Here is a 19,247-nt window from a genome sequence, read left to right on the forward strand (position 1 = left end):
ACCTCCTGCTTGATGAGAAGCTGCAGCCTCGTTCTTGCAGCAGGACTCGGTGTGAGCGAGGGCTCGAGCAGAGATGTGGGAAAGGAGATGCACTGCAGGGAAAACTTGTTGAGAGCTGCTCTGCAGGGCAAAGGGCCTTTCTCCTGTAATGTGCTGGAGATGATTCATCTCCTCTGCCTGGGCTCAGGCAGAGCCAGGGCATCGCGAAGGTCTGCTGCAGTCAAAGCTTTCTCAGTCCGTAGGAGAAGTGCAGAAGGGGCAGGGAGCGAGGGGGGGGTAACTGGGGAGGCTGCTGGACAGTGCCAAAGAAATGCCAAAAACACCCCAGCAAGCCTCACCAGATTGATGGAGCTCTCGTGCTGCAGGCTGTGACTCCTCCAGGCTGGGGGAGAAGCGAAGCTGGCGTTAGTCAGAGCAGGAACAGAGCTCTGCCTGGACACCAGGAGGGGGCAAAACCTCGTTTAAGGTCGAGCTTGGCACCCACAGCCTGGACCACTTGACCATCAATCCAGGTGGAGATGCTGGTCTTGGGATGACTCCAGTTCTGTCTCGTCCCTGCCCTGTGCTGGCCCTCCCAGCCTGCAGCACTTTGTCAGAGCTGCTCAGGGAGCTGTGACAGCCCTTCTGAAGGCAGGAGGGAGCGACTCTGAGGTTGTTCACAAGGAGCCAAAAACTTCTCGCTCAAGGTGGGCTTTGCCAAAAGTGATTCAAACAACACCTGGTGCTTCGGGCTTCCAGCCCGTGTTTCTAGTGCTACTTCCAAGGAAAACTGGGAACAGTTACGTCCAACACCTGAAGGGAGGTGGAGAGGCACTTTTTAAATGTAGTCACAGGAAAAGGGGGGGAATGGATTCAAACTGACAGAGGGCAGGGGAAAAATTCTCCCCTGTGAGGGTGGGGAGGCCCTGGCACAGGTTGCCCAGAGAAGCTGTGGCTGCCCCTGGATCCCTGGAAGTGTCCAAGGCCAGGTTGGACGGGGCTTGGAGCAACCTGGGCTGGTGGGAGGTGTCCCTGCCCATGGCAGGGGGTGGGATGGGATGAGCTTTAAGGTCCGTTCCAACGCAGGGCATTCTGTGATTGATGGATTCTGAGTTTGCTTGGGGGGAACCATCAGTTCATCTCCATCCCCTGCACTGCCCAGGGGAGTTATCCCTGGAATGACCTGGCTTTTCCTCCCTGCTGATTTCCCTGCCTGTCTGTGGGATGGGCTGTGACCAGGGCTGCGTGTCTGCTCCTTGGCTCCAGCCATCTGCACTGAAGTCAGTCACAAAACAGAGCATGGAAGTGGGGAGCAAGGTATGATGAGAGCTGGCATTTCTGCCATGAGGCTCACCGTGGGCTAGAGAGCAAAAATAGAGTTTGATTCACTCACTGCCAGCTAACCTAGGTCTGTTTTTCCCTCTGAGCTCTAGGGAGATTGTCATGTCCCATCTTCCCTCCTTCTTTCCCCCCTCGCCACCGAGTTGCCAATATTTATTTTCCTCCTCAGGTCTATTCCATAACACGAGCAGCATGATGGAAACATGGCAGTTTGGGTCCAAAAAGCAGCAATCAGCAGCCCCGAGAGGGAGAAGTGTGCTGAGAGCAGGAATTCAGTTTATGGAGGGTTTCAAGGTTTCAGGCTCCATCCTGCATTGGAACAAACCCCATAATTTCGCAGTTCTCGAAGAGAAAAATTCTCTTCCTCCCACCTCCTTCGCTGCCGCCAAAACCTCTTTGTGTTGCTCAAAACATTGCATTTGCATTTCTGATGTCTTTGTGCTTGGACACGAAACTTTCAAACCCATGAAACGAAAAAGGTTCCCCTGAAACCCTCCTGTTTGTGGCACTCTGCAAATGGATGCAGGGAGTTTTGGAAGGGAACAACCCTCCCCTTCTGCCTCGGCCGATCCTCCTTCCTTGTCGCTCTGACTCCATCAGGTTGATCCCCGGAGGCATTTAGTGCCTGCAAACAGCCTATTCCACCCAAATAACCCCCCCTGGAGCTGCCTTGGGCCGCTCATCAAACCACCCTTCATCCCTTCACCCTCTGTGCTGCTTCTTGCACCCCACGGGATGGGCCAGCCGTTCCCTGTACGTGGTCCCAGCAGACAAACCCACAGCCCGTGGGGGATCCTGCAGCTCTCCCAGCAGACCTGAGCTGTGTTTGGCCTCCAGAGAAGCTGCTGAGGTTGGAATCCTCCTCCAGGTGTCCTTTGAGCACGGCTGGGAAGGGACAAGAGCGGCAGTTGCAGCTCGACGCTGGTTGAATTTTGAACAATGCTGGTGGGGCTTTGGGATGGCTTGGATCTGTTCCCAGGTCTTTATCTGTCAGAGCCTGCTCCGTGACATTTAACAGCCTCATATTTCATGGGTGTCTCTGAAGCCCCAGCTCATTAGTCCCTGATCCCGGCACTGGGCACAGCCCAGCCAGGCTCGGACCTTCTGGGGCTGCAGAACCTTCTTCAGGCCGTGCCACGAGCTCACTGGGAGGCTCTTGCCCTCCTCTGGTGCTGTTCCATATCCCCTCTCTCATTTAGGAAGTGGTTCCTTGCTTTGACCACTCTGCAGTTGCCCACTCTGGGCACATGGTCCCTGCTGCCTCTCCGGGGAGTGCATCCCACCTTTTGGAGTTATTCCTCCCGCTTCCGAATTCCCACCTCCTTCCCGAGCTCTGCTCCATCCTCTCTGCGCCCTAAAAATCCCTTCTCCTGCCCTACAAATCCCTTCTCCTGCCCTACAAATCCCTTCTCCTGCCCTACAAACCCCTTCTCCTGCCTCTCCCTCTGCTCTTGCACAGGCCTTGCTTTCGCCCTCCAGGTGAGGAGTCTGCAGCCAGCACGTTTTCCATGAGCTGCCCCAGGAGAGGAAGCGAGGAAACATCAGCTCCTGAGGATGCCATGCCCTCTGGAGTGTGGTTTTCCAGGGGGCAAAAGGAAGGTAAAAGGCAAAGCCATTTAGCCTGGAAGGAGGAGCACTGCAAGTGCAGCCCTGCAGCACCCCCGGGGATGGATCAGGAGAGGGGAAGAAGGGAAGAAGAAGGGATTTCTCTCAAAGGTTCAGAGCAGTCCCAAGTTCAAGTGTGGGGTTTTCAGCCCCCAAGGAGAAGGGCTTGGAAGGAAGGAAAGGGTCCATCCACTGTGGGCACAGCACGGGGTGACTCTACCAGTGCCACAGCACAAGAGCTGTTGTTGGACCCGTGGGCACCATCCTCCTCCTCAGCTCACCCAGAGTGGTCCCTGGAGATGGCAGCAGCCCGTGCTATCTCTTATCTCTGCCTGGGAAATCAGAGAGATCCTTCTGCCAAGGAAATTCAAAGGAGAGAAGTGACAAACTTTCCTTTTTCTCTCTTCTTTTTTTTTTTTTTTTTTTTTTTAAATTTCTTTTTGGAAAAGCTTTGGAGAAATTTAAGAAAGGGCTGTCTCAGCAACTTCCCTTCTGCTTCATCACTCTGAGCACTGCAACATCATCAAATTAGTCAAAAGAAAACAGTGGTGCCTCTCATTTCTCCAAACAGCCAGATGCTCTTTCCGAGGGGAGGCAGCATCCGAGGCTCTTGCACCAGGGGGGCAGGGCAGGATTCCTCTTTCCTTTTTTAAATATCAGATTTTGATTTTGGAACAGAAAACAACCTCAAAAATGGTCCCTTTCCCCGAAACCTGATCTGGATCCAAGAGATCTGGCTGATGGTATTTAACAGATGTGGCAGCAGGACTGCTCAGAGAGGGATCTCTGGATCCTGGGTCCGGCCTTTGGGAGAGTTCAGCCAATCCATGGCCTCCAAGGACACATCTTCAGCACTGCTGCCTGTTCCTCAGGGACATTAAAGTGCCCATTTAAAAAATCTCATGGAATGGGTTGGGTTGGAAGGGAGCTTTGAGGTCTCCTTCCACCTCCTGCCGTGAGCAGGGACACCTCCCGCTATCCCAGGTTGCTCCAAGCCCCGTCCAACCTGTCCAGGATTTCTCCACAAGGAGCCAAGGGCCAGCTCCACTCACCCTGGGGAGCTCCCAGGGCAGATCCCTGGGAATGCCCAGCCTGGCTGCCTCCAAACACCCCTCGAGGGAACTGCACCCTCCCCACTGCCCACCAGAACAGCCCTTGGGGTCCTCCTGCTGCTAAAGTGCTTTTGGGAACATCCAGGGGAGGCTGAGGCCGGGCACGGTGTCTCTGCCGCTGTCCTGGAGCTGTGAGGGGCATCCTGGATGTGGCAGGTCACCCCCGTGCCTCTGCTGGGGGCTGGAGAAGCCACGTCAGGAGAGGAAAACAACTTACCCCAAACGCCCTGTTCCTGCCCGGGCTCACAAACAAGGCAATTACAAGAAAGGGGCAGGAAATATTTGTAAAATGAAACCATTGATTGTTTTTAGTTTTTTTCCCCCCCATCCGCGCTAGGACTGGGGTGAGGCTCTGGCTGCTCTGAAAGGGCTTTTCTCTCCTTGTCTCTCTCTCCAAAAGACAGAGCCGGATACTTCTGGGTGGCCTCATCCGGGGGGAGGTCTGTGCTGGCTCAGGACACGCACCCGGAGCTGCACCGGGAGGGAGGGAGGGAGAGAGGGATCCCCTGCCCGACCCTGAGCTCCGGGAGGGAGGGAAGGATCCCCTGTCCTACCCTGAGCTCCGGGAGGGAGAGAGGGATCCTCTGCCCCGATCCCGAGCTCCGGGAGGGAGAGAGGGATCCTCTGCCCCGATCCCGAGCTCCGGGAGGGAGGGAAGGATCCCCGACTCCGAGCTCCAGGAGGGAGGGAAGGATCCCCTGCCCGACCCTGAGCTCCGGGAGGGAGGGAGAGAGGGATCCCCTGCCCGACCCTGAGCTCCAGGAGAGAGGGAGGGATCCTCTGCCCCGATCCCGAGCTCTGGGAGGGAGAGGGGGATCCTCTGCCCCGATCCCGAGCTCCGGGAGGGAGAGAGGGAGTGATCCCCTGCCCGACCCCGTGGCACAGCACCGGCTGGAGGCGAGGGATGCACCCCCGGGGCTGGTCTAATGGCTCTGTGGCAGCCACGCTTGACTGCGCTTTTCCAGCAGAGGCTGAGGGTGAGGCAGCACCGCCCTGCCGTGCTCACACAGCCGTGAGTCCGTCAAGAATAGCAACACACAGCCCGCTCCTGCCACACCACCCGCTCCTGCCACACTTGCAAACACGCGATGGGATGTGGAGCGTTTGCTCCTGAGCATCTGCCCCGGAATGGCCACCTGGAACTCAATGCTCCTTGGGAAGGGGCATAGAATTCTAGAATTATAGAATTATAGAATCATAGAACGTGCCGAGATGGAAGGGATCACAAGGATCATCCAGTCCAGCTCCTGGCTCTGCACAGACACCCCAACAACTCCACTCTGTCCCTGAGAGCGTTGTCCAAACCCTCCTGGAGCTCTGGCAGCCTTGGGGCTGTGCCCACTGCCCTGGAGAGCCTGTCACTGCTCACAGAGAGCAGAGATTGGTACCTGCCCCTCCACTGCCCCTCGTGAGGATGTTGAAGCCCTCAAGGAGGTCTCCCCTCAGTCTCCTCTTCTCCAGGCTGAGCAAACCTTGAGGCCAGTGGCCGGGAGCAGGTCCGACTCTCCCGACTGAGGAGCTTCCCTCGTGCCAGTGCTGGGCTTGCAAACACCTCTCTGGAAACAGCAGGTCAAGCCAGGCACCTGCAGGTGTATCCTCAGCACCATTCCAGAGGTGCCTGTGGGATCTGTGGCACGCTGGGGTCTCTCTGCAGACCCCGAGCCTCTCCAGGCAAAGTCCATGCCCTTGGAGAGGCACCGTGGTCTTCTGAGAGGCAGGTTCCCTCTGCTGAGCCCCAAGCACCAGGAAAGCCAAGGGATTTCTTCCACTGACTTATGGATTTAGGGCTTGTGCCTTGATTTTGGGCCAGTTATGAGGAGCAGCACGTCAGGGCTCATTGTGTGTGCCCGTCCCTTCGTGTGCCTGGTGGCCCTGTGCTGACCTGGCTCCACACTCCCTGGCAGGATGGGGCTCAGGGCAAGAGGGCAGGGATGTGCAGCTGGGAAATGAGTGTTCTCCAGGAGATTTAACAGCTGACTCTGACTCAGAGGGAAGAGCCAGATTGGCTGAATTTTCATCCTGCTAATTCCCTGTCTTGCTGCTGGGGATTATCCTACATGGAGGTAGACTGGACGTGTCAAGAGACCCTAAGCTTCCCCTTTGGGTGGGCTGGCATTGGGCAGAGTGGGACTGTCTGGGTTGTGGTTGTCCCTGCCCCTGGGATCTGCTGGGAAAGCTGGAAAAGCACCACCACTGTGCAGCAGAGATCCAGGGTCTGCTGCCTTTGGCTGTTGTGGAGCTTCTGGGATACTTCTGGATATTCTTGTGTGTTGTCTGATTGAAACCATTTCATACCCTGGGAGGAGCCAAGTCACCACAGAACAGCTTCCTTGTCCTTGGGGGGGGTGGGGGCAGAGAAACCCCAGTGAAAACTGCCCCTATGGCACCTGTACCTCCTCATCTGTGCCAGGCTGGCCACTCTCACCCTAAGGCAGACAATGTCTGGAAGGTATCCAGGTATCTAATGAAATATTTTGGCAGCTGAACATTGCTCTGTAAAGGCAGGAAAATTACAGAAAACGTGGGGCACGAGGAGATCCTCTTTAAGTGAAGCATTTTCCCAAAGATACGAGCTGGGGGACGAGGAGGATTGTGGAGACTGAGTTTGTTTGTCTTCCTGGGACGGTGTCAAGAGCATCATGTTGGTGTGAATTATGTCCTGAGTGCAAAGTGCCCTACTTTGGTCGGTGCCCAAAACCCGCCGTCATTAATGAGAAGGCTCATTATTGACTTCAGTGGGCATCTGGAAGACTCTGAAGAACTGACAGCAGGAGCCAAACAATTGCCAGAGCGCATCACCCCGGCGCTGTGTTGAGCAAGGGCAAGGGCAGCGTGGCCACGAGCCGTGGGGCTGTGCCTGCCCTGGCCCCACTCAGCCCAGCCCAACCCAGCCCACGGGGCTTCTTCCCACCCGTGGCCTCGCCGGGGAGGTGGTGCTGGTGACACAGATGCCACCACCTGCCTTCTGTGACTATCACAGCTCCAAGCCCTGCTTGTTTTCCTCCTTCAGAGGGCTCGTGTGGCGCTGGTTTGGCGTCCCCTGCCCGGGTGGCATTTCAGACGCCCCCGGGGCACGTTCCCCAGGCAAACACTGTGCAGCAGGTTTTGTGCACCGGGAGTTCCTCTGCTCTCACTGCACGGCCCAGGGCAGCCAGTGCTGGGATACCCTCAGTGCCCAGCCCTACCCATGCCCCCAGCTCCCGGGGGACAATCCATCCGTTCGCTCGACTAGAATCGCTTGCGCTCACCAGCTTTTGCAGCATCTGTAAAGGTCAGGAAGAGGAGAGAGAGCTGTTTCCCACCTCCTGGGAACCACCTATTTGTTCTTGGGCTTTTTTCCCCCTCTTCTCTGCTCATAAACACCAAGCTGCTCTGCAAACCCAGCTCATTTTGCCGGGAGGTTTTGCAGCTGGAATTGTGGGCGACTCCCCTTTCCCCGGCTCCGGGCTTGCTCTCACGGGGTTCCAGCCTGGTTTTTGGGGTGCAGGGGGTCTGTTGTGTAACCTGGCAGAGCCAGTGTTGGGGCAGGGGTTTCCTGTTGCCCACGAGGTGGAATTTCCATTGTGTTTGGGTTGCCCTCTTCGTGGTGATTCATCGTCTTGGCCGAGGCAGAGTTTCCTTCCTTCCCGCAGGGCAATGTGCAAGGTTTCACTCCTTTGGAAAACAGCTGGAACAGGACCTGTCCCCGTGATCCCCGCACCCAGCCACCCTCCAGTCCACTGACCCAAATGGTTTTTAACCCTCCAGTTTCAGGGAAGGGGAAAACAATCCTCAGAAAGCTTTCCCGGCTCGGATGGAGAACGACCGTGTCCTGGGCGACCTGTGGGGGAAGAGCAACGTGCCCGTGGTCCTGAACAACCCCTACTCCGAAGCAGAGCAGGTAAGAGACCATGGCTTGTGCTGCTTTGGGTGGGAAGGGGGGTTTGGGGACATGTGACCCATCCTGGTGGGCTCTCACCCCACGGAGAACCCGCGCTTTGATCCCCAGAGCTGGGGTTGGTGGGGTGCAGAGCCCGTGGGTCAGACAGGGTATGTGGGTCACTGGAGAATGATGCTCTCCATCCAAGGGCTGACGTGGGATGGGAGCACAGCCAGGGACCAGGACTGTGAAACCTCCCTGGGGAATGTGATCCCTTTTGGTGGCAAACGGCCAAGTTGCATCATTAAAGTCGTTTTGATTCCCAGGAGGGTAATTCAATAGAGCACTTCAGATAATACGTGGTACACGGCGCCTTTTCATCTCCTCACACTCCACGGACATAAATTCTCAGGCTTCCTTGCCAAAAGGAGATTAACTCCACGCTTGTAGCAAAGCCAGAGACGTAAGGCAGACCCTGCCAGGCCACAAGATCACCTCAGGGAAAGCATGACGTGGGTGAGCCCTGCCAAGCCTGCTCAGGCAAACGTGTCTCCCCGATGGGATTAACCAGCAGCAAGGCAGGACAGGGGGGATCAGGCTCGGGACCACCTTGTTGCACCCCCTGCCATGGGCAGGGACACCTCCCACTAGCCCAGGTTGCTCCAAGCCCCGTCCAACCTGGCCTTGGACACTTCCAGGGATCCAGGGGCAGCCACAGCTTCTCTGGGCAACCTGTGCCAGGGCCTCCCCACCCTCACAGTCAACAATTCCTTCCCAATATCCCATCTATCTCTGCCCTCTGGCAGTGGGAAGCCATTCCCTGTGTCCTGTCCCTCCATCCCTTATCCCCAGTCCCTCTCCAGCTCTCCTGGAGCCCTTTTAGGCCCCTTTAGGTCTCTCTGGAGCCTCCTCTCCTCCAGTGAATCCCCCCCAGCTCTCCCAGCCTGGCTCCAGAGCAGAGGGGCTCCAGCCCTCAGAGCATCTTCATGGCCTCTTCTGGACTCTCTCCAGCATCTCCATGTCCTTTCTGTGCTGAGATCCCAGAGCTGGACACAGTTCTCCTGGGACTCCTGCATGGATCTGTGTCCCCAGTGCAGCCTCACAGTGCCAGAGCCCCACGGGACGTGTGACACCCACCGTGCTGGTGCTGGAGCACACACAGGGCAGCTGAGATGCTCCTGACCACACCAGCATGGTTTTAACCAAACTGGTTGGGTGCTGAGATGCAGCTGGGACCGATTCCACCCTGCCTGGCTGAGGCTCAGGATGGAGGTGAGGTGTCCCAGCAGCACAGCCAACCTCGCAGTGGGTGTCACCTACACCCCAACAGGGCCATCCACGGGCTCTGTTCTGCCTCTGCAGGGATGTCCCTGGGCAGTCCCCTGTCCCACCACGTGGTTCATGCACTGGGGCAGGTCTCAGAAGCCCCAAGCACAGGTCACAACTCTGCTCCCTTTGCCCCAGCTCTGGAAAGACTCTCCTGCCTCCTTTGCTAAGCTCCTCGCGGGTACGTGTCTGTTACTATAAGCACTTTATAACCTTGTGTTCAGAGCTTAATTTCTCTCCATGTTAGAGCTGCCAAAACCTCCAGTCTTAAGCTGCTATTAAACTCTTTATTATTATTTTTTTTGTTTTTTGCACTAGATGCACAGCTTTCTTTTTTATCCTTCTTATCCCCAGATCGTTACGCCTGCTCTTCTGGGAGCAGTTTGGTTTCCTCCCCACACACACACACCCCCCATGCTCCCTGCAGCCTGTTCCCCAGGGGCTGTGGGTGTGCTCAGGGCAACTCAACTTCTTCCAGGCAGCAATAAATACCATTAACACAGGGCAAAGCTCTTCGAAGCAGGGTTTGGTGGATTCTCTTGGCCAGGTGGTGAATGCTCACCCAGGCTCGTAATGAGGTGCTGAAAGACCCGCTGGGCATCGATCCCCAACCCTCTTTTATTTTTTGCAAGGTCATGCAGCGTGTTTTTCACTTGTTTCCCAGGAGCCCAATCCCCCTGACCCTCCATTTGACTGATGGAAAGGTGTTGTAGCTGTGCCAGGCCCTGTTTCAGCCCGTGTGGATTGATTTGTTTTTAGTAGCTCCAGGTAACGGGGAGGTTTGTGTCCGTGTAGCTCTCAGGGGAAGGGACTTATATCAGCTCCACCACGCTTGTGAGGGTGATTTACAGCTTTATAAAAGCAAAAAAAAACCCCACACTTTCAGTGAGCAAAGTCTGGAAGGAAATGTCAGCATGGCCATATATCTCTGACCTGGTCTCGTGCTGCAGTCTTCATCACAGAACCACAGGATCTGCTGAGCTGGGAGGGACCCACAAGGATCACGGAGTCCAACCCTCAGCCCTGCACAGCCCCAGCCCCAAGAGTCCCCCCCTGTGCCCCAGAGCATCATCCCAACCCTCCTGGAGCTCTGGCAGCCTTGGGGCTGTGCCCACTGCCCTGGGGAGCCTGGGCAGTGCCCAACCAGCCTCTGGGGGAAGAACCTTTTGCTGAGATCCAACCTGAGCCTGCCCTGACACAGCTCCAGCCATTCCCTGGCTGCTGTCCCTGGTCCCCCCAGAGCAGAGCTCAGTCCCTGCCCCTCCTCTGCCCCTGCCCAGGCAGCTGGAACTGCACTGAGCTCTCCCCTCAGTCTCCTCTGCTCCAGCTGAACACACCAAGTGCCCTCAGTGTCCTCACACGCCTTCAAATCCAGGCCCTTCCCCATCTTCATTCCCCTCCTTTGGCCTCTGGCTTAACATCTTTCTCACATCTTTCTCTGCAGTGCCCAAAACCGCCACAACATTCCAGGTGAGGCCTCCCCCGGGCAGAGCAGAGCGGGACAATCCCCTCCCTTGCCCAGCTGGTGACGCTTCACCCGCTGCCCCCCAGCCCGGGGGCTCCAGCAGGGAACCAGCGCAGGGCGCAGGAAGGGTGAGGACCCGTAGATCCCACTCAGATCCCAAAAGGGGAGATGCTCCCCGTCACTCTGGCCCCGAGGAGCACCCGGGCCTGCATTCCTGCTGTCTCCAGACAGCTCAGGGGCTGGGTGCTGCCGACAAGAGCCACCACACCCCCTGCCAAAAGGCGTTTGCATAACGCGTGTGCGCCCCGGCTGCTGCGTTCCACTCTCCAGCTTGTGCCACCCTTGAGTCACTAATATCACAGCTGCCTAATTAGAACATGAAAGGATCTCACACAGCCTCCCTGACAGACAGAACGAGGGGTAATATTTGGCTTCAGCTTTGCCGTGCGGGGAAGGAGCACACACACACACACACACACACACACACACACACACACACACACACACAGCTCCTTCCTTGTCTCTTCTGCGTGTCTCTCTCTCCACAGCTGCTCTGTGGTGTGCTTGGCAGACCTGACACCTCTGCTTCTTGGAGGTGGTGTTGCCTTGGATGCTCCAGCCTGGCTGGCATCCCAGGATTTTGGCATCCCTCCGCTCCGGGGCCCTCTCTCAGCACAGGCTGAAAGGGTTGTCAGGCACTGGGAGAGGCTGGGGGAGTCCCCATCCCTCTGGGGGTGTCCAAGGAACAACGGGACGTGGCACTCAGTGCTCTGGTCTGGTTGACAAGGTGACGGGCCACAGGCTGGACTCGACGATCTTGGAGGTCTTTTCCAACCTTAATGTTTCTGTGACTCCAAGATTCGAGCTTTCCCAGATCCTGCAGGACAAAAAGACAAACAGGAAAGGGAGCAGCTTTGAGGGAGCCCAGGGCAGAACATCTGCAGGCAGATGTTAAGCAGCCAGTGTCCTCCAGCTTGGAGCTCGCTCGCTCCAAGGGTCATGGCTACACCTGGATTCATGGCACAAATCCCCCTGGATTCTTGGGCCACCCCTGCTCTGCCAAGATGTTGTTTAGCAGCACGCCTTGTCAGGAAATCAAACCTAGCTGGGATTTAAACAATCAACACTTCCCGCCCCGTGCTCCCGATTTCTGTCTGGCAGGTGGAGGAGCAGGTGAGGGTTGGTTTCAGTTGCATTTCTGAGCAGCACCTTTCAGCTTCGTTTGACCAGTCTCACAGAGCTGCTCTGAGCAATCAGGCTCGGAAGGAAGGTGGCAGATTGTTCCCCTCGGCGCTCAGGGTGGTTCAGAGAGCACAGGATGCTGGTAGTGGCTAAAGAATGATTTCATTCCCTTGGAAGAGTAAAACAAGCAGGGGGGAAAAAACAACCAGGAACTGCCACTGCCAAAATTCAGGGGGCATTCCCTAAAGCTGAAAAAAACTAACTTAAAAATTGTGCTTTTCCAGGGCTACATTTTGGTGGTTCTTTTTATTTACTGCTGGTTTCAAGCTCTGCGTGGTTCTCATGTCTGGTTTTTGCAGCATGGGAAGGGGAGGCTGAGATCCAGGGTTTGGTCACTTGGCTTCAGGGGCTTTGAAACTCTGCTTGGGAAGACCACAGGATTTGTGACATGAGGAATGTCATGGAGATCCATGGCAGCACAGCCCAAAGGGTCAGGCTGTAAATCTCTCCCTGCCCCTCCAGCCTCTGTCCCTTGTTCCCAGCATGTGCTTTCAGTGCATGGGTATCACACTGTGAGCCTCAGGCTGCTTGACTGCAAAATCTCTGTTTTCCAGGAAAAAAAAGGAGTCTGGAGCATATGGTAAAAACAAGGACTGGGCAAAAACTCTGGCCAACAGTGCCACCAGGGCAGTGCAGAGGTGTCTGCTCAGCACAGCCCTCAGGGATCAGTCAGGCATGGATCTCTCCCTGCTTTGGGAAAGCAGAGCAATCCTCTGTCTGGCAAAGCAGGAGCCAGTCAGATCTGGAGCCTCACCTGCTTTGTCATCCTCGTGGCTCCTGTTGCTTTCCCTCCTGAACCAAGAGCTTCTTCCACCCTGTGTTGGCTCTTCCTTGGTTGCTCTTCCAGTGTGTAACGCTGAATTTGTGCTGTTGCTGCCAGTGCAACTGTGACATGGGCCCAGAACCCCCAAAAAGGAAGGTGAGACTCTGCACAGCTCTGCTGAGGGCAGTGCCATCTCCAAAAAACCCTCACAGATGGATCAGGAAGGGACACCAGCCACGGGATTCATGTAGGAAGGGTACAGCAAACTCGGTCCAGGCTCAGGGATAATTTGCAGAGATTTAATCCTGAAGTGGTGCCAAATACAAACAGGGTTTGCCAGGATGCTCTGGGGTGGAACAGATCTCCCCCTGAGACCTGCAGCAACAGCGTTGTGGTCACAGTGATGGAATTACCTCCTACTGCAAGATTTGATTCCAAGGAGGAACATTTCCAGAGCTCCCTGTCCCACGGCACGCTGGCAGACACCCAGTGCTCTTCAAGCTTCTACGTGCTTGGGGTGAATAAGGGCCACGGAAGAAAATTCAGATTTTATCAGTGAAAACACTCAAAAAGAAGCACTTGTAACCAGTTCTTCTCCTCACAATCTCTGTGCTGGCTGAGACTCTCCTCCTGTTGGCACAGACCTCTTGAAGTGCTGGCTGAGCACACCCAGCAGAGCACCAGGGAGGGCTGGAGGCTCGGAGCTGAGCTGAGGTATCCAACCATGCGTGACTCAGCATGGTAATTTATCCATCCTTATTCCTGGGATCTTCCAGGGTTGCTATCAAAGGAGAAGTGCCTTTGGCTTGCTCAGAGGAATGACCAGCTGTTAGCTCTGTCTCACAGTGCTCCGACCAGTGAGGCAGAACTTGGGCAGGTGATGCTGCTTGAAAAGGAACACCCAATCCAGTGCAGAGATCTTCCACAAGGCATTCTTCTAAGTCAGTTCTACCCCTGTTTTCACCTCCTCTTCTACAGGTTTGGCTGTCCCATAACCTGACATGACTTCTCAGTTGCATTAAGAGTTGGCTGCCCCGTTGTAGGATCCCCCCAAAAAAACGCCAAATATTTGGACAACACACCTCGTCTCGCTATGTTACCACTGGAATTTAAGCACAGGCATCCTCTAACACGAGATGCTGCCTGTTGTTGTGACCTTTCCCTGTGCCTGACCTTGTTCCTGGTGTTCCCTGTTGTCCAGCCCCCTCCGTCCGGGCGTCAGTCCCCGACCAAGAACACGGCCAACGGGAGCCCTTCCAAATGCCCGCGGTTCGTGAAGATCAAGAACTGGGAGACGGGCTCTGTGCTCCACGACACCCTGCACCTCAAGACTGCCATGGTGAGTAGAGCTGATGGGACTGGCCAGAAGCTGTCTGAGCACAGCTGAGGGGATCACGGCGTCCCCGAGGTGGTTTGAAATGCAAACGCAGGAGGGGATGAGTTCAGGTCAGTCTGGTCTCCAGGAGGGGATGAGTTCAGGTCAGTCTGGTCTCCAGGAGGGGATGAGTTCAGGTCAGTCTGGTCTCCAGGAGGGGATGAGTTCGGGTCAGTCTGGTCTCCAGGAGGGGATGAGTTCAGGTCAGTCTGGTCTCCAGGAGGGTTGGAATTTTAAACCTGTGGTGCAATAAGCTGGGGGAGAGGGAATTCCACCAGGGATAAATAAGAAAGAGCGTTTGACCTCACGCCAAGCCGGGGCAAGAATCCCACAAGCCCTGATCATCCTTGCTGGATGGGAGCAGAGCTGACTGCACGTGGCTGAGCTGTCTCACCCAGCCTTAACAACAGGGGTGGAGACAAATAGGCTGGAAACGTCCCTGTTGGCCAAAGACACCACCAACCTCTGTGTAGGAATCACTGGCTTCCCCCAGCCCAGCTCAGGTCACCAGGAGTGCTGCAGTGACCCCAGACTCACTCGTCCCCCCCTGTCCCTCCAGGCCACCGCCTGCACCGAGCAGATCTGCATGGGCTCAGTGATGACCCCCAGCCCTCACATCCGCAAGTCAGAGGACACCAGGACAAAGGAGGAGGTGCTCCTGTTGGCCAAGGACTTCATTGACCAGTACTACTCCTCCATAAAGAGGTAAGGACTGGCTGGAGAAGGTCACAGCCCGAGGTGTCACACGGGACACCTCAAGCTCTACATCCCCAGCACAGGGAGGACAGGGAGCTGTTGGAGAGAGTCCAGAGGAGGTACCAGCATGATTAGAGGGCTGGAGTGCCTCTCCTATGAGGAAAGGCTGAGAGAATGGGGATTGTTGAGCCTGCAGAAGAGAAAGCTTCAGGGTGACCTCCCAGTACCTGAAAGGAGCTACAAGAAAGATGGAGAGAGATTATTTGCAGGGGGCCTGGAGTGACAGGACAAGGTGAAATGGCTTCACACTGACAGAGAGTAGGTTTAGATTAGATATTAGGAAAAAAATTCACCCCTGTGAGGGTGGGGAGGCCCTGGCCCAGGTTGCCCAGAGAAGCTGTGGCTGCCCCTGGATCCCTGGGAGTGTCCAAGGCCAGGTTGGACGGGGCTTGGAGCAACCTGGGCTAGTGGGAGGTGTCCCTGCCCATGGCAGAGGGTTGGAATGAGATGATCTTTAAGGTCCCTTCCAACCCAAACCATTCAATGATTCCATGGTCCAGTCTTTCACACCTGTGAGTCAAAGCAGGGTGAGACTCCGGTGCCCCACGAGCAGCTGCTTCTTCAGTGGAGTTTCATTCGTAGTGTTTGGTTTTGCTGTGTGTCTGTGCCAACCACTGACCTCTCCCACTTGTCCTTGGTCATCTCTTACCTGAAAGCACACACACGTGTGTGTGTGTGTGTGTGTGAGAGAGAGAGAGAGCACACGTGTCTGTGTGTGTGAGCACACATGTGCTTAAGGAGGGAAGAACTCACACCCGGGTGGAGAGCACCCAAACTGCCACCTCCTCTGCTCCCCACCCACCCAGATCTGGCTCCAAGGCCCACATGGAAAGGCTGGAGGAGGTGACCAAGGAGATTGAAGCCACTGACACCTACCAGCTGCGGGACACCGAGCTCATCTACGGAGCCAAGCACGCCTGGAGGAACGCAGCCCGCTGCGTGGGCAGGATCCAGTGGTCCAAGCTGCAGGTAAAGAGGGGGCACTGGAGCTGTGGAGAGGCAAATCTTGCTCTTCAAACACCTGGGGAAGCACAGCACAGGTACAGCAGCGGGTGTTCATCACACAGCAGCAGCTTTGGGGGTGCACAGCCTGGGAACTCGGCGGGAGATGGAAAAGCATCGGTGGGGCTGGTGTAGCTGAGGGGTCTGAAATGGGGCTGGCGCTCTGGGAACTTTTTCCAAAATCAGACAGTGCTCTGGTATCTCCCCTGCTGCTTCCAGAACTGTTGCTGTGCCTGCAGAGAGGCAGCAGGACACGCTCACCCCTGGTACAGAGATGCTACAGCGGGAGAGGGTTTGGCTCAGTGCCCTTCTGCCTGGTGGGAGCGTAGAGCAGACTGGGGATTAGTGATCTCGAGTGGAATCCCTTGGCACAGAGATGACAACTCCTGCTGTGTCTTGGAGCCCAGCTCCAGTGCTGCTGAGGAGCTCTCGTGGAGCTTCCCACAGAGTGTGGGCACAGCCTGCCCGGGGGGCTGGGCCTCCTTCGCTCCCAGCTCAGCTTTCAGCTCATCCACAGTTTCTGAGCCTTGGGGGGGGGGCATTCCTGCAAGAACTTCAAGCTTCCTGCTGATCCTCTTTCCTGGTTTCCCCATCCTCTTGTAGATGCCCCTGGATCCCTGGAAGTGTCCAAGGCCAGGTTGGATGGGGCACTGAGCAACCTGCTCTGCTGGAAAGTGTCCCTGCCCGTGGCAGGGGGTGGAATGAGATGCTCTTTAAAAGCCCCTTCCAACCCAAAACCATTCTATGATTTCATGACACCCTGTCCCTCAGACCTGGCCGACCCCTATCCTATTTCAGCTTTGAGTGTTGATCTACAGGAGGAACAGAGCAGAGCCCAAAATCGTTGCTGGATAAGGCAGGGACAGCAGCAGGTTGGGAGCACTGGAATGAGGAGGTTTTTGCCTGAGCAGCAGATGACTCACCTCTCCAAAGCAAAAGGGGCAGCTGGATTACACATCCACGTGTTCTAAAGGCAGAGAACACATAATTATGGATCTTTAAATCCCTAAGAAGCCGCAGTGGTGTCTAGAGTTCTCCGTGTGCTGTGTTTCCATCTGCCTGGCTCTGCCCTTGGAGTATCCTGTAGCATCACTACAATCCCTTCCCCTCTTCCAGGTGTTTGATGCCCGGGACTGCACCACAGCCCACGGGATGTTCAACTACATCTGCAACCACATCAAATACGCCACCAACAAAGGGAACCTCAGGTGAGCCACCAGGGAGTTTGTGTCCAGAGGCCTCTGAGATGTGTGCAAACCCAGCTCTGGGCCCTGCTGGCGTTGTCTCCTTCAGCAGCAGGAGGGTTGCACCCCTCACCTGTGTTAGAGGAGAAGGTGTCCTGCTGGTCCAAATCAAGCCCTTGCTCTCTGCGGGACCTCAGAGGGCAGATTTTCCTATTGTTTCTCCTTTCCTATATTCTGTGTCAAACCCAGAGCACGGGCTGCTCTCCAGATTTGTCAGAACCCCCGTGTTTTCAACCAGCTTCTGCCTGGAGCTGGAAGCACCTCGAATTCCAGAGCCTTGCCGTGACTCCTTCCAGCGTAAAACCGTTTGGGGCTCACCCGGGGTGGCGGGGCAGGCAGGGACAGCACCTTTCCCCACAACACTTCCCCCCTCCCGGTGGCCTCACCGGCGCTGCCCCCTTCTCCTGCCAGGTCTGCCATCACCATCTTCCCGCAGCGGACGGACAGCAAGCACGACTTCCGCATCTGGAACGCCCAGCTCATCCGCTACGCCGGCTACAAGCAGCCCGACGGCACCATCCTGGGAGACCCTGCCAACGTGGAGCTCACGGAGGTGCCAGGGGGAACCTCCCGGGCACGGCGGGGATGGTGGGGGCACCCAGAAATCTGAGGGGGTGGGTGGGTCAAGCAGGTTTAGCTCACCCACTGCAGCACCACGAAGGGAGGCTGGGCTTGGCTCGCCCTCAGGTATCTTCTCAGGAATAAAGAGTATTTTTTTCCCTTTTCTGCTCTTCTCACCCATTTTCCTCTTTCCCCGTCACAGGCACAAATGGCATGACTGGATTTTCCAGAGCCACGTTCCTACCTGGGATCCAGTTCTGGGCTCATTTTCAACCCAAATCCCCTTTACTTGCCTGTGACAGGCGACCCCCCATTGCAGCTCCCTTGGTTGGAAGTTATTACTCAACCATAACAGAGCCAAGCACAGCTTGGAAAATCCTTAGAAAATCCTTGGAAATCCCGTTCAGAGCCATGTGACTCCCTGCCCATAGCGCTTGAAGAACAGAGACTTGCTGGGACATCTGACCCCACTTCTGTTTTTCCCGTAGATCTGCATCCAGCAAGGCTGGAAGGCGCCGTATGGACGCTTTGATATCCTGCCTCTGCTCCTCCAAGCCAACGGCAACGATCCAGAGCTCTTCGAAATCCCCCCGGAGCTCGTGCTGGAAGTGCCCATCCGGCACCCCAAGTAAGTCAGAGGAAGCCCCAGAGCTGCTTGAGGGGATCAGCAGGACTGAGATCCTCTGGTTCCAACCCGAGCCACCCCCTGTGCTTGGCCTTTCCTTGCCATGGCTTGGCTGCTTTACCCAGGACCTTCCCCCAGGTCTTCCCTTTGCTCAGTCTGGCGGAGCCTGGAGATGGAAAGCAAGTTGTGTCCTTGTCTGAGGGCTAGTTCTCCTTTCCCTGAAGTCTCCCAGGACTTGCACCACTCCACAGCACTCCTGATACCTTGCTTTCCCCCCTTAAACAGCCCCCAAGGGAGGTGTTGCCTCCAGGGTTCGTTCTGCTCGTGTCCTTCCCCCCCGGCAGCAAAGTGACCTCCTCCTCCACTTCCCAGGGAAAGGTCTGGCTGGTTGCCTAACCCCATTTGTCCTGGCAGGTTTGAGTGGTTCAAGGACCTGGGGCTGAAGTGGTATGGTCTGCCAGCAGTTTCCAACATGCTCCTGGAGATCGGGGGCCTGGAGTTCTCCGCCTGCCCCTTCAGCGGTTGGTACATGGGCACCGAGATCGGGGTCCGGGACTACTGCGACAACTCCCGCTACAACATCCTGGAGGTAATTCCTCCTACAGGTGCTCCTGGGGAGTGGGAAGTCACTGGGGAGCAGGCAGGACACTGGCACAGTGTTACCTTCAGTGGGGGAGTACGGGATATCCGTTCTCCTGGAGCCAAGGGTGTGACGGGCTGGCTGTTGTGTGTCTAACACAGAGGCCTACTGAGCTCCCCACGGACTTCCCAGAGAATCTTAGGGATCAGCAGGCAGCTGGTCGTGTGCTTGACTGAGGTCATGGGTGCTGAGGCACTTGGTGGCTCCTCGGGGATGCTCCTGCCCATGGGGGCCCTCCAGCTGGCCCCTCCGGAGTGTTCAACAGTGACCTGGGGGCTGCCCACAGTGGGAGGGATAAAGCCAAGCCATGGGGAGGTGCCAGTGCAGGGCATCTGGATTCACTGGGACATTC

General features: G+C 56.2%; 1 protein-coding gene across 7 annotated transcripts in view; it reads left to right on the forward strand.

Moving 5' to 3' along the window:
* NOS1 (nitric oxide synthase 1) overlaps nt 1-19,247 on the forward strand; it is an 83,838-nt gene that overhangs the window by 38,754 nt on the left and 25,837 nt on the right. For all 7 annotated transcript variants that reach the window (XM_051805267.1, XM_051805269.1, XM_051805268.1 and 4 more), the window contains 8 exons: nt 7,785-7,917; nt 13,894-14,031; nt 14,627-14,772; nt 15,630-15,792; nt 16,942-17,033; nt 17,481-17,622; nt 18,119-18,258; nt 18,670-18,844. In XM_051805267.1, the coding sequence (XP_051661227.1) occupies nt 7,785-7,917; nt 13,894-14,031; nt 14,627-14,772; nt 15,630-15,792; nt 16,942-17,033; nt 17,481-17,622; nt 18,119-18,258; nt 18,670-18,844 (1,129 nt within the window). The remainder of the gene's footprint in view (nt 1-7,784; nt 7,918-13,893; nt 14,032-14,626; nt 14,773-15,629; nt 15,793-16,941; nt 17,034-17,480; nt 17,623-18,118; nt 18,259-18,669; nt 18,845-19,247) is intronic.

This window comes from Manacus candei, unplaced genomic scaffold, assembly GCF_025592945.1.
Source record: "Manacus candei isolate 608988 ecotype Guabito, Panama unplaced genomic scaffold, ASM2559294v1 h1tg000064l, whole genome shotgun sequence".
Taxonomy (NCBI): domain Eukaryota; kingdom Metazoa; phylum Chordata; class Aves; order Passeriformes; family Pipridae; genus Manacus; species Manacus candei.